The sequence below is a fragment of the Eschrichtius robustus genome, chromosome 21 (genome assembly GCF_028021215.1).
Source record: "Eschrichtius robustus isolate mEscRob2 chromosome 21, mEscRob2.pri, whole genome shotgun sequence".
NCBI classification, from domain to species: domain Eukaryota; kingdom Metazoa; phylum Chordata; class Mammalia; order Artiodactyla; family Eschrichtiidae; genus Eschrichtius; species Eschrichtius robustus.
Window position 1 is genome coordinate 2,626,122 of NC_090844.1, and position 12,933 is coordinate 2,639,054.

The 12,933-nt window shown below is 40.3% G+C and overlaps 1 protein-coding gene across 2 annotated transcripts; it reads right to left on the reverse strand.

Annotated features, from left to right (window-relative positions):
• Positions 1 to 444: 444 nt before the first annotated feature.
• Positions 445 to 1,116, reverse strand: LOC137755952 (host cell factor C1 regulator 1-like). Of its 2 annotated transcripts, XM_068532100.1 has the most exons (2): positions 1,012 to 1,116; positions 445 to 948 (listed from the first exon to the last, which is right to left on the reverse strand). In XM_068532100.1, exons 1-2 carry the CDS (start codon positions 1,104 to 1,106, stop codon positions 684 to 686), a joined length of 360 nt encoding a protein of 119 aa, XP_068388201.1. In that variant the 5' UTR covers positions 1,107 to 1,116; the 3' UTR covers positions 445 to 683. The 2 variants fall into 2 exon arrangements, with proteins under 2 accessions (XP_068388201.1, XP_068388200.1); XM_068532099.1 differs by having other exon boundaries at positions 445 to 1,116.
• Positions 1,117 to 12,933: the final 11,817 nt, after the last annotated feature.

Below are 12,933 nucleotides of genomic sequence, written 5' to 3' on the forward strand. Positions count from 1 at the left end.
TTTAACATGTTCATCACTCACTTCTTCAGCAATTCCTGTGGCTTCTTAACACCCACTCCCTGGTCTTTTTTTCTGTTCTCAGACTAATTACCCCCAAGCGCATTGTCACTTTTCTCTCCTATTTCTTTTTTTTTTTAATTTTATTTATTTATTTTTGGCTGTGTTGGGTCTTCGTTTCTGTGCGAGGGCTTTCTCTAGTTGCGGCAAGCAAGTGGGGGGCCACTCGTCATCGCGGTGCGCGGGCCTCTCACTATCGCGGCCTCTCTTGTTGCGGAGCACGGGCTCCAGATGCGCTGGCTCAGTAATTGTGGCTCACGGGCCCAGCCGCTCCGCGGCACGTGGGATCTTCCCAGACCAGGGCTCGAACCCGTGTCCCCTGCACCGGCAGGCAGATTCTCAACCACTGCGCCACCAGGGAAGCCCCTCTCCTATTTCTTTTTTTTTTTTTCATTTGCTCAGCAATCTTTATTCAGTTCTCTGGGGAGGGCACGGCTCCCTTCCCATGCTCCTGCCCCTCCCACCCCAGGGCTCCGTGGGGCTCAGTGTCCTCTGTTGGGGGAAGGTCCTGGTGCCCAGAGGCCTGGTCTGGAGGAAAAGCAGGGCAGCTGGTCCCTTTATGGGAGTGCTGGCCTCCCCTGTTGTGGGGAAGAAGGAAGGTGGGCAGGGGCACTGCCCCCCAGCACTCAGAGCTCCATTATGTCCCCAGCTGGGGTTGCAGGGTAGTGGGGGGTGGGGGTGTCCCCCAGCCTCAGCAACCGGAGCGCCTCAGGGATCAGGTTCCCAGGGTAGCGCCAGAGAAGCAGCTCAGAGCAAGGGCTTCTGAGTGGGGGCAGAGCTGGGGGGAAAGCCATGGGGGGGCTGCAGTAAGGGTGGTCATTGTGCAGGCTGAGTCGAGAGAAGTGGGTGACCATGCTCTCCTCAGACAGGAACTGCTTGCGCAGGGGCTCCCTGGGGAGAGACAGGGAGGCAGGCAGGCTGGGATATTCAGAGGAGAGGTAGTCTGATGTAGACCTCGCGTCCAGGCCTCGGGACGCCCCTGAGACGGCCCGCGGGTCGCGCTGGGCCCGACCCTGGGGGCCTCGCTCCAGGGGTTGCTGCAGGATCATTGGGGTTCGGGGTCCTCCCTCTCCTATTTCTTAAGCGCAGGTGTTCCCGAGGGTTTGAGCCTTCGTTTTCCTTCCTCCTGCTGTCCAGGCTTTCCAGATGATCTCATTCACGCCAGGTCTTCAAGTCACACCTACTGATCTATTAACACACTCATGAGTCTACACTGGCAGATCTCAGAGATACTAGAGCTTCTAAGTCCCCGCAATAGAGGATCTCAATAAAGTGAGGCACATGAATATTCTGGCTTCCCAGTGCATCTAAAAGTTACGTTTACACTATACTGTAGTCTACTAAGTGTGCAACTGCATGTTTTAAAAAAGAACATACATACCTTAATTAAAAAATACTTGTCTGCTAGGAAATGCTAACCATCACTGAACCTCCAGTGTGTCATAATCTTTTTGTAATAACAGTAACACCAAAGATCACTGATCGCAGATCCCCAAAACAAGTATAATAATAATGAAAAGGTTTGAAATATTGTGAGAATTACCAAGAAGTGACACAGAGACATGAAGTGAGAAGATACTGTTGGCAAAATGGTGCCAACAGACTTGCCCGACGTAAGGTAGCCACATACCTTCAATTTGTGAAAAATGTAATACCTGTAACAAACAGTAAAACAACATATGCTTATATCTGCCTAAGTTTATTCTGTAGTACAAACCAAAATTACAAGTAATCATAAAAACTGTAGCCACAATCACAAATACACCTGTTAGGCCATGTTCTATATGCTTTCCATAGAATATAATACCCAATTTTCATGGGGACAATATATGGCGTATAAACTTTGTCCATCTGATAGATGAAGACACTGAAGTTTAGAAAATTAAATAATTTATCCACAGGTACACAGATTTTAAGTGACTGGGTTGGGATTTATACCTGGTCATTGTCTCAAGAGCCACAGCTAAAACGTTATGTTGGCCTCCACACCTGTATTTCAAATGGTTTAGTCCCCGGGCACTTTAAAACTAACATAGGAAACGCGTTTTCCTAAAAACCTGTTCTTCCTATTAAATTCCTTCATGGCACACAGTCATCTTAACGGGAACCTTGGGTTTTATTCTAAACTCCTACCTCTGCCACAAGCCCCGCACCTGAAAAATTCCAATTGATTCTACCTGCTACATATGCATTCAGTCTCACCACTGCTCTCCACCTGTAATACCTGTTTCTTGTTTCAGGATCCTCACCATCTCGCCCCTGGACTCCTGAGAGTCTTCCTAAAGACTTCTTCCTTATCCCAATCTTTCTTGTACTGTGGTCAATGTATAATTCTGCTGCAATCCTTGCTTAATGATGTGGTTACCTAGAGGGTTAAGTCAAATCTCTTGCATTGCACACATCTCTGTCTTATCACGCCACCTTTGTCCACTCCCTTTCGGTCTACATTCTAATTATTTTGAAGTGCTCGCGCTTTCCAGAAAGATTCATTTTTCTCAGCCTCATCTGTGTTTTTGCGCTCACTGGTCCTTCCAGATTATTTCAGGCCATCTCCTGTGCAAAGCTTTTTCTGACCACAGAATGCTCTGACTAACCCCTCGCTCCCACTGTGCTCCTTTTCATCTGAGAACTCTTTCATCTGGGAGAGGCAGCCTGAGCTTTGAAGCCGTATACACCTGCCCTAGGAACCCATTTTCTATATTCGAGATCTTGAAGAATTAACTTCAACAATCTGACTTCCAGCTTTCACATCTATAAAATGATTGCACTGATACCTACATCAAAATTTTGTTGTGAAGATACTGTTAATATAAATAGTCTCTCCAAAAATGCTAGATATCGTTGTAGCCTTCTAACAAGCTAGACAGCACACTGTATATCTCTCCCACTACTAGGAGTGCAGCTTCTTACTACTCTTTTGACTTCTCCAGTCCTTTGCATAATAGGTGCTTAATTATGTTTCCACACACAAATGAAGGTTTGCTATCAATGGCTTCAAGTTCCAGATATTCATAAATATACATTTATGTACAAAGATAAGTATCTAGTTATCAAAATGCTAACATGTGCTTTCTATTATAATTACATATCTTTATTCTTAAAATGCTAAAATCTGAAATATGAAATTTTTAGACATGATTGATACACACAAGCCAACCATACCCAGGTTTGTTCCAAAGTGAAAGAAGAACAAGCACAAATGGCAGAAGGTAGAATAACCAAGGAGACTGGAGGAAAGTGAAGAAGATCATCAAGGTAGGAGACTCTGAATCACAGGGAGTTTATGGACAGGCTAGCAGAAGCCTGGATGTAATGGGCTGGAGGAGGACTCCAGGCTTAGGTAAAGAGCCATGGCATCTCTAGGAGGACCAGATGCTGACATCAGCTGTCTTACTCCTCTGTGGACAATGCGCTGTGAAAGGAGGCTGGAAGCAGAAAGATGAGACAAGATGCTACTGCAGTGGTTGCAGGAAGAAATACTGTAGGGAAGAAACGTTCTTAATAATAGTGCACAGCTTTTATATCATCATACTGGACTCACTTCGCTGTTTTCTTCAGAGCGTTAAATTTTCTATTCATTACTTCATTTGTCAACCAATGTTTCAGGAATGTCTACCGTGTGACGGGCACTGTTATAGGCACTACAGACAGAGCAGCAAACAAACAGACAAAAACAAGTGACCTTTTGGAACTTTCATTCTACTGGGGTTGGGGGCAGGGGAGACAAGAACTGAGCAAACGAGTGAAATAAATAGTGTATCTGAGAGTGACAAATTCTAGTTGGAAGGACAGAAAGAGCCACGATGGGTGAAGTACTGGAATCGAAACAGGCTGAACAGGGAAGTCCTCCCTGAGAAGGTGATCCTGCCTCAGGATTTGACTGGAGGTAAAAACCAAGTCACAATGGTATCTTGGGAAAGAACATGTTGAATTGGCAAATGCAAAGAAAAACTGTAAACTATTCTAGTCTGAGTTTACACAGGTGATTTTGCAGGGTAATCATTTGAGTTCTGATGGTCCCCAAATCACCACACTCTGTGGCCAAAAAACTCAAGAGCAGTGAGACGGGAGAGCCCGGGCTCACACTTCAAAACACGCCTCACGGATGGTTAGTCTCTTCTGTCAACACTCAGCTTCCTTCCACAACTCTATCCTGTCTTTCTCTCTATCACACTGACTTTAAGAAGAAGCTCTAAGTAATACAATGTCACTAGTGCAGTCGTGAGTTAGCTTTGACTCCTTTGGAGAAGCTATGATGTAAATTTCCATCTTCAAAGGACATTAGTAAATCAGCTTTTTTTAAGAATCAATTTTATTTATTTATTTATTTATCTATCTATTTATTTATTTATTTATTTATTTATTTATTTATTTTTGGCTGCATTGGGTCTTCGTTGCTGCGTGCGGGCTTTCTCTACTTGTGGCAGAGCGGGGTTACTCTTCGTTGTGGTGCACGGGCTTCTCATTGCGGTGGCTTCTCTTGTTGCAGAGCACGGGCTCTAGGCACGCAGGCTGCAGTAGTTGCAGCACGCAGGCTCAGTAGTTGTGGCTCGCAGGCTCTAGAGCGCAGGCTCAGTACTTGTGGCTCACGGGCTTGATTGCTCCGCGGCACGTGGGATCTTCCCAGACCAGGGCTCGAACCCGTGTTCCCTGCATTAGCAGGCGGATTCTCAACCACTGCGCCACCAGGGAAGTCCCAGTAAATCAGCTTTTATACAAAAAACCTAGTGTGTGCTCCAAGTCTGGATCCTTCAAGATTATAGGAAAGGGAACAGTTTGAGAGGTTAGAAGAATCACATCTCTGGAGGCAGGCAAAACCAGGAGAAAATAACCCCCTGGAATGGAATATAGCCCATAAACAAGTCCATTCGCTTTGGTCGTGTGTCCGCTGTCACTGTTTCTTCTGCTAGCTGTGGCTATCATTCTATGAGGTGAGAGTTGTGTTTCACAGAGAACTATGGTTTCTGCCGAGAACCAGGGCTACCTAACCAGTCGCCAGAATCTCCAGCCTTGTTCTTGCATGATTCCTGGACAAGGCAAATTCCTATAGATGCCGCTGTTTCTACACGTGCTGCTGCCACCTCCCTGCAGATATTCTACTGGGCATTGCTTTCTGCATTACAAACTTACAGGGCACAGCAGCTCTCTGCCAGGGATCATCGCTGAACACCTGACTATACTGAGCCCATGATCTCTTCTGCTTTTGGTGTGCTTTCGTGTTACCACTCATTATTTGATTTATTAATGCCTTTAGATTACTTATTTACACAGCAGCCTTTAGATAACTTACTGAGAAAGACCTTGTGATCATTCATTTTAAGTGTCACCTTGACTGGGCTAAAAGATGCCCAGATAGCTTGATAACACATTATTTCTGAGAATGTCTGTGAGGATGTTTCTGGAAGAGAGTAGCATTTGATTCAGTAGACTGAGTAAAGAGATCCACCCTCACCAACGTGGCTAGGCATCATCTAACCCCTTGAGAGTCCCAACAGAACAAGAAAGCAGAGAGAGGCTGAATTCTCCCTCTTTGGTGGAACTGGGATGTCCATCTTCCCCTGCGCTAGGACGTTGGAGCTCATGGGTCTTGGGTTTTCAGACTCTGGAACTTAGACACCAGTGGCCCCATGGTTCTCAGGCCTTTGGATTAGAACTAAATTACTCCACTGGCTTTCCTGGTTCCCCGTCATGAAGACGCAGATCCTCAATCTCCATAACCATATGAGCCAACACCTATAAAGAGTCTCTTGAGAGAGAGAGAGAGATATATATATGTATCTCCTATTGGTTCTATTTTTATGTAACCCGTTGGTTCTATTTCTCTGGAGAATCCTGATTAACACAAACCTATTCTGTCCTCTTTCCAGTATATTATTTTAAAGACATTTCAAAGTTATATTAGTTGCATCCTAATATTTCACGAAGTTCAGAAAAGTGTAATTTCAATTGTTACTTACAGTTCTCTGTGGACTTCATGCCACAGGTGGCTCATCCATGAAATAAATACAATTGCCAGTCGCCAGGCCACATTCAGAATTCCACCTCCCTCTGAGAACTAAGACTTCCTCTCCGAGCCAACCTCTTTACGCCTGGGACTTTATTCCTGCACAGTGATTCATCCTATGATAAATAAATCAGTCTTCATGCAAATGATTTTCTTGTTGGCCCATCCTGCTTGTGTGTTGGACATTTCCTAACGTAGCACCGCTTAATATAGACTCAGACTGAAATCCCTGGCGTAGATAAATGGAGGAGAAACAATAAATAAATAGGTATTTGTTTTGTATACCAAATAAAATTATATATTTGAAAGATCTATAATCCATAAAAAAGATTACTAATGCATAGTAGCAATGACGAAGTGAGTGCCCACTGACTCCTCCATTTTGTTTTTACCTTCTTGCTCCAGGATAAATGCTAAGGGCTCAGGACTAAATAAATCATCTTCCTAGTCTGATCTGATTTTAGTGTAGGCACATCATCTAGAGGCTCTTCCCTCTCTCCACCTTATACTGACCATCCAATGCATTCAGATGCTTATTAACTGAGCTTTTACTTTCATCTTCATCCCAAGTTTCTATTGTTGTAACTACTTCACGCTTCCACCCCTTCAGTTTTCTTAGATTTATATCTGAAAGTATTATGCACTCAATAAATGGTCACTGAATGAATAATATATGACTTAAAACAAATAAAAGACTAGATAATTCAATTACAAAGAGAGCGCTCATTAATGAATTTGTGATCTCTTCTTTACTACAGCTGTCAGCCTTCCAGCCTTAGCCATGGTGTTCGGATTTTATTTGAATAGCTGCTGTAGTTTTTCATGTCCTCCAGATATTGTAAAATGTCAGTGTGGTTTTTATCGTGTGATGTTACGAAAAAAATGAAATAAAATATCACGAATTTCTACTTCATTAAATTTGGGATTTGTGATCATTTAACATGCTCTGGCCTAAAGGCTACCTTTAATCATATAATAAACAAATGAGTAGCTTAAAGTACACAACAGGAGGAATGGCAAAACCCCTTGGAAAAAGCACATTGGTCTTATGCCAGCGGCCGATACTCAGTATAAGTAAAATTAGGTTGAGTGTATCTACTGCGAAGCACGTTCTGCTTAACAACTGAAACCCCAAAAATCCCACAAAATACAGAACCAAAAAAATCCCATACTTTTCTTTTTAAATTAGGCTTTTCATTTAATCGTAACAGAGATTTCATTTATTCCTAATAGTCTTTTATATAATCATAGAAATTATGTGCTGGATGGGGCATTGCAAATGATGTGATGCAAACTCTCATTTGTAGACATGGAAACTGAGGCCAATTGAGGTGATTTACTGGCATTCCCAACATGACATATCCAACCGATGTGTCAGCCTGGCCTTCACATCTCAGATGTATCATGTATCAAGTATCACTACCGGCCCATGATACTTCTGTCATTCTTTCTTCTAATTAAAACAAATTAATGAAGTTTTACTACAGTCACAGCACTTTTTGGAAAAAAAAGTAACTTGTTGGCCTCTGTTTCCTAAACTATAAAATAAAGGCAGACTAGCTGGTCAGCTCTAAAATTGTATCAGATGTTAAAACTAAATAATCTGCTTTATCTGAACTCTGAACAATTTTTTGTAACTTCCTTAAGGAATATTCATTTTCTGTCATATACTGCAGGTATAAGGCTATATTACAGATCTTGTACAAGACTGTAATTACTCTGAAGGCAAGGACTCCCTTAGACAGTCATTAAGCATTTGTAGAAAATGATGCAAAGATCATAAAACTTTTTTTGAGCTGAGAAACTGAGTTAAGAAAAAAATGCTATGATTTCAAGTCTCAAATATTTCATTGGGTCTAAGGAAAACAGATGTTTTTTTCCCCTACTCTGCATTTTTCACATTATCTTAAATTGAGGTCTATATTTAAAGAATTGAATAACCTCGTGTGTACTAATGGGAATTAAATGTTTTGCTTCAGCTTTTAAAAAACATTTTTATGCACTATTATATCTTCATGTACCTATATATCCCAATGATATTTCTAGTGGAAATATCAATGAAGTTTTAGTCATGGAGTTAAACACTGATTGATTTCAGCTTATTCTCTAATCATATTAAAACCAAAACATATACATATACATCACAGCGAGTTACCTGAAATATTTTTGTCCTTGTTTGTGGCTAGTTTTCAACAGATATTATTTAAGATTAAGATCAGAGAAAAAAATGTTTTAAAGTTTTAAAACTTATATTCAGTAAAAGCAATGTGAACTATTTTAACTTTGAGATCTGTCATACAACACAAATAGGGTTTCTATACATTTGGCAAGTCAGCTATAGTTAAAATGAAATATTTACCCACAGGCATGAATTATTATTTGGGGGAAGATGGTAAAGAAAAATTCAATTTTGATTTGTGTTTATAGTTTTTATCAAATCACTCCAACAATTACTAATTTTAGAAACAATATTTTTTATGTAACAGAAAATCTTTCAAAACACTAAATTCCTTTTTTTCCTTTGTATGGAATCATTCCCTGAATGCAGGCTACGGGTTGGCACAAAAGATATTTATTGTCTTGAAAAAGTAAAGTCAAACAGATGAAGTACCTATGAAATTATGATCTATCGACTGAGCGTTCATAGTTAAACTATCTTTGTTAAATTTTGATTCTGAAGCTCTTAAAGCCATGGCACCAATGAGAGCCTGCCAGAGTTACAATTTCCCACCCTGTGGCTACAGAAATGATTGAAGTGGCATTGGGGTCAAGCCTGCGGTTGGCAGAACAGAGCGGGGGCTATCACATCGCTCATTTCATCTCAGTGCATTGGCGTGTTTCTGGAAAAGGAAAAACTGCTTTATTGAGCCGTCTCCAGACATGAGTCAAAGCACCTCACATGCTGCCAGCTATTTGCTGGAAACCCCTCCTGTTAGTACTTGAGGTAGAAAAACACCACTGCCTCCCGCTTTTCTTTCCTTCACTTTTAGGTTAATGCAGCATAGGTGCAGCACCCTACCTGGCCTTTAAAAATGTTTTAAACATTTTTGAAATGTTTAAATGTTTGACATTTCATTTATTTCATTTCTTTTTCTATCCTACCATTTCTTTCCTGTTTTTGTCCACTCTTCTGCCTTCTAGCTCCTTCAGTTTCCTAAACCATGAGAAAAGGTGTCAGAATTCATGTAAGGAACGCTTCCCATTTTCTCCACCAAAATTTCTGTCATTCAACAAAAGAAAAAGCTTCAATACCTAAGAGAGTCAGGAGAACAAGGAAAATGCTTGTATAATAAGCAGAAACCTATGTAACCAGTTGACTTGTAAAGAGCTCTTTTCTTTATCTTTCCCTTCTGTAAACAAAAAGTCCTAGAGGCTCATCTGCTTAAAGAGTCCATGGGCCCATCTAGGAAGGAAGACCAGACTATCATATTTCTCCCTGAGATTTAATGTTAGAGAATATTGTTAAGTCAGCGTATTTTTTACAAGCAGAAGTAGGAGCAATATGTAAGAAGAAATAAGAAAAATATGGCCACTGAAATAAAACAAATAATTAGTATATAGAAGAGCCTGGGGCCAATGATTGGTCCTGATACAAAGCTGGGTCCTGGGGTAGGAGGCAACTCTGGGTTTAAGAGAGGAAATTATTTCACCCAAGCCTCCTAAAGCAGATTAGTAGCATGGGGGAAGCACTATGTTTATATTTAAAGAATTGAAACATTGGGAATCTAGGTTATCCTTTCTACCAAGTAAGAGTAATTCTGAGGGGAAGAAAATAAATGGAAGCTCAGGCCTACTTCAAGCATATCTGTTAAACTGGTATAGAACTAAAATGTCTTCCTCTAATATAAATAAACACATTTCATAAATAAACTCCTTTAATGTCAAATGTACACTGCACAGATCATTTGTTTCTTGATTCAAAATTCTCACATCTTTAAAAAAAAAGGGGCGTGGAATAGATGATTTCCAACCACAATTTTTTTTTTCTCTTGGACTAGTTTGTTGTTAATCTTTTCATGATCTTCAATAACTAAATAATGTGGATTATAAATAAAAGATCAGAGTCACACACTCCTTATATTTCAAAATGAGTTAAATAAAGGCATTTTTGCTTGATAAAACCACGAGTTTGTTTTAAGGACTAGCTTTATGATGTTCTGATTTCAACAGAGGGAATTTTAAATGGCAGACTTGCACCTGATGTTTGAGTTCATATATAGACTTCAAATTTGTAATAATCATGTACCCTGCAAGTGGAAAGAGATTTGCAAAACCATCCATTCCAATACCCATATTTTACAAGTAAGAAGAATAAAAATGAGGAAAGTTATAAGAACTTCTCCCAAGCATAGGACAAGTTTAGGAAAGAACCAAGATTAAAATTCAATTTTAAACCAAGATTAAAACTGAATTATCACCATACTATCTAAGATGTTCCTGAAAAGCTGAATTATTATTTAGCCCCAAAGACACCTGACATATGATTTACAAACTGAACGCAGAATTTGTACAACTACTTCTAAACAGTACAGGATTAAAAGAAAGACTAGGTAAATATTATTTTATGGGAAGCTTGGTATGAGAAATGACACACAGATGTGTATACTGTTTTTGTATGTTTGTATAGCTGATTTACAAAATCGTGTCAGTATCAGATGTACAGCATAGCAATTCAATTATATATTATTCTTCTTCAGATTCTCTTCCCTTATAGGTTATTACAAGATATTGAGCATAATCCCTTGGGGTATACAGTAGCTCCTTGTTGTTTAACTATTTTATATATAGTAGCATGTATATGTTAATCCCAAACTCCTAATTTATCCCTCTCCCACGCTCTTTCCCCTTTGACAGCCATAAATTTGTTTTCCATGTCTGTGAGTCTCTTCCTGTTTTGGAAATAAGTTCATTTGTGTCTTTTACTGTTGATAAGTTGTCTTTCTCAAAACTGCTAAGAACTTAATGGTGAAAATTTGAATATTTATTTTCCTAAGCTTTATTTTGTTACATTTTTATAATGCCTTTAACTGCAAATAAACGTTTCCACTGGTAAAGTAAGGATGCATTTTGTTCAAGTACCATGAATGCTAAAAAGTAAAAATAAATTTCAGAATTAATGTTTGGTTATTAACCATTTCCTGTGAGAAAGGAGACAGTACCTCTGCTTGGCATGTTTCTGGGAAAATTACTTAAATATAATATAATTAAAAGACATGCTTTAGGTTCATGGAAAGCTTAAAAACTACCTAAAGGGAAAATTTAAGCAAACAAACAAAAAACCCCAGCTACACTTTAATTCTTCCTTGCTTTCAACAAACACATACTAAATGCTGGGAATAAAACAGGTAGTGGGATGGGTGTATTCCGACTTCCACACATTGAAAGGGAAGACATCATAGAACACTGAGCCCCGGGAAAGGACAGTCACAGGGTGTTAGGAGAGCACCAGCGATGCGCCTGGACCCGTAAACCTGCTGAACAAAGACTGGGGAGGAAAGTGATAGCCTAGGCTCTCCAAAGTCTGCAACAGGTGGAAGGGATGTTTGATGAAAAGAGATGGTTCCACGGAGAAGAATCAGTATGTGCAAAGGCTGAGCAGCTTGAGGTAGGCTAGAACACTTGTGAAAATGGGAAGGTTCCACCCTGAGTAGACTGTGTCTACATGGGATGTGGCAGAGAGAGGCTAATACTGAGAAGAAGATCCTTGTGAACCATAATAGGATTTTCTAGTTTGTTGTCAGAGCAATGGAAAAATTGTTGAAGAGTTTATCAGCATAAACTAGTGAGAAACAAAAATCAGATGAATAATTGAGGACTGGCTCTGGAGGACTCCTTATGTGCTAGAGGACGACAGGAAAGCTGAAGGTAAATCACTGGAGGTGTAAAGTCTTCCAGGAATAACTGGACTTCAGGGGGACTTAAAAGGTAAGCGATATATGGCCAGGTAGTAAAGAGGAAGAAGAGGATTGTAACAGAAACAGGTAACCCGTGAATAAAAGCAGGCACTGTTTGTGATACTGAAATAGAGTCGATTTGACAAAAACAGTTTTAAGAGAGACAGGATAAATAAGATCCACAGAATCAGCTGAATCACGGAGATAGAAAATAAGAAAGTATAATTTATCTTCAATTTAAAATTCTGATGACTTTTGAGCCATGTAGTATGGGACGGAGGGGATTCCTTCTGAGCCCAGGAAATCCATTCAGAGACTATTTCAGAAACTAAGGCTGGAAATGGCCAGGAACTCTGCTAGGCTTGGACGGGAGGTCTGGAAGAGCTCACAGGATGAACGCCGGGGCCGGTGTGAGTGGGGCACAGCTGTGGACCGTACAAGAGCAGGGTGCCTCTCTGTCCCATCCCTGCTGCATCCCCACCTTGTACATGCACATGTGGCTCAGGAGGAAAGCTGGAAGGCGGAGTTAGTCTGTCTACAGAAGGCTGATGCATTTGTTTTCGAACATGTTTTTTTCAGTATGTGGCCAATTACATGAATCTCAAGGTCTGAGGAAGGACTAAAAAAATGGCAAAAATTGAGATCTTAGAAACTACAAGAGCCCCGAGGAAGAGGATATGAAGAAATAAGTATCAAGTTTTCCTGTTCACCCTTTAATCTTCTGGACAGAAGTGGCAGGATTAGGAGACATGCTGATGGCAAATGTAATTTCTCTCAAAGTAATCAAGTTGTTACAGAAAACTAGCACTTCCTCAATGATACATATCAACACAATTTCAATAAAATTTTGCATCAACTGCAATAGAACTTAATTATTCTTGAATTGCTTTTACAGTAATAACTCGTCATCATTTTCCCTTTATCTTTTTGCCTATTTGATCATTTCTTTCTGCTTATTGATCTCTCCAAAATTGAAGA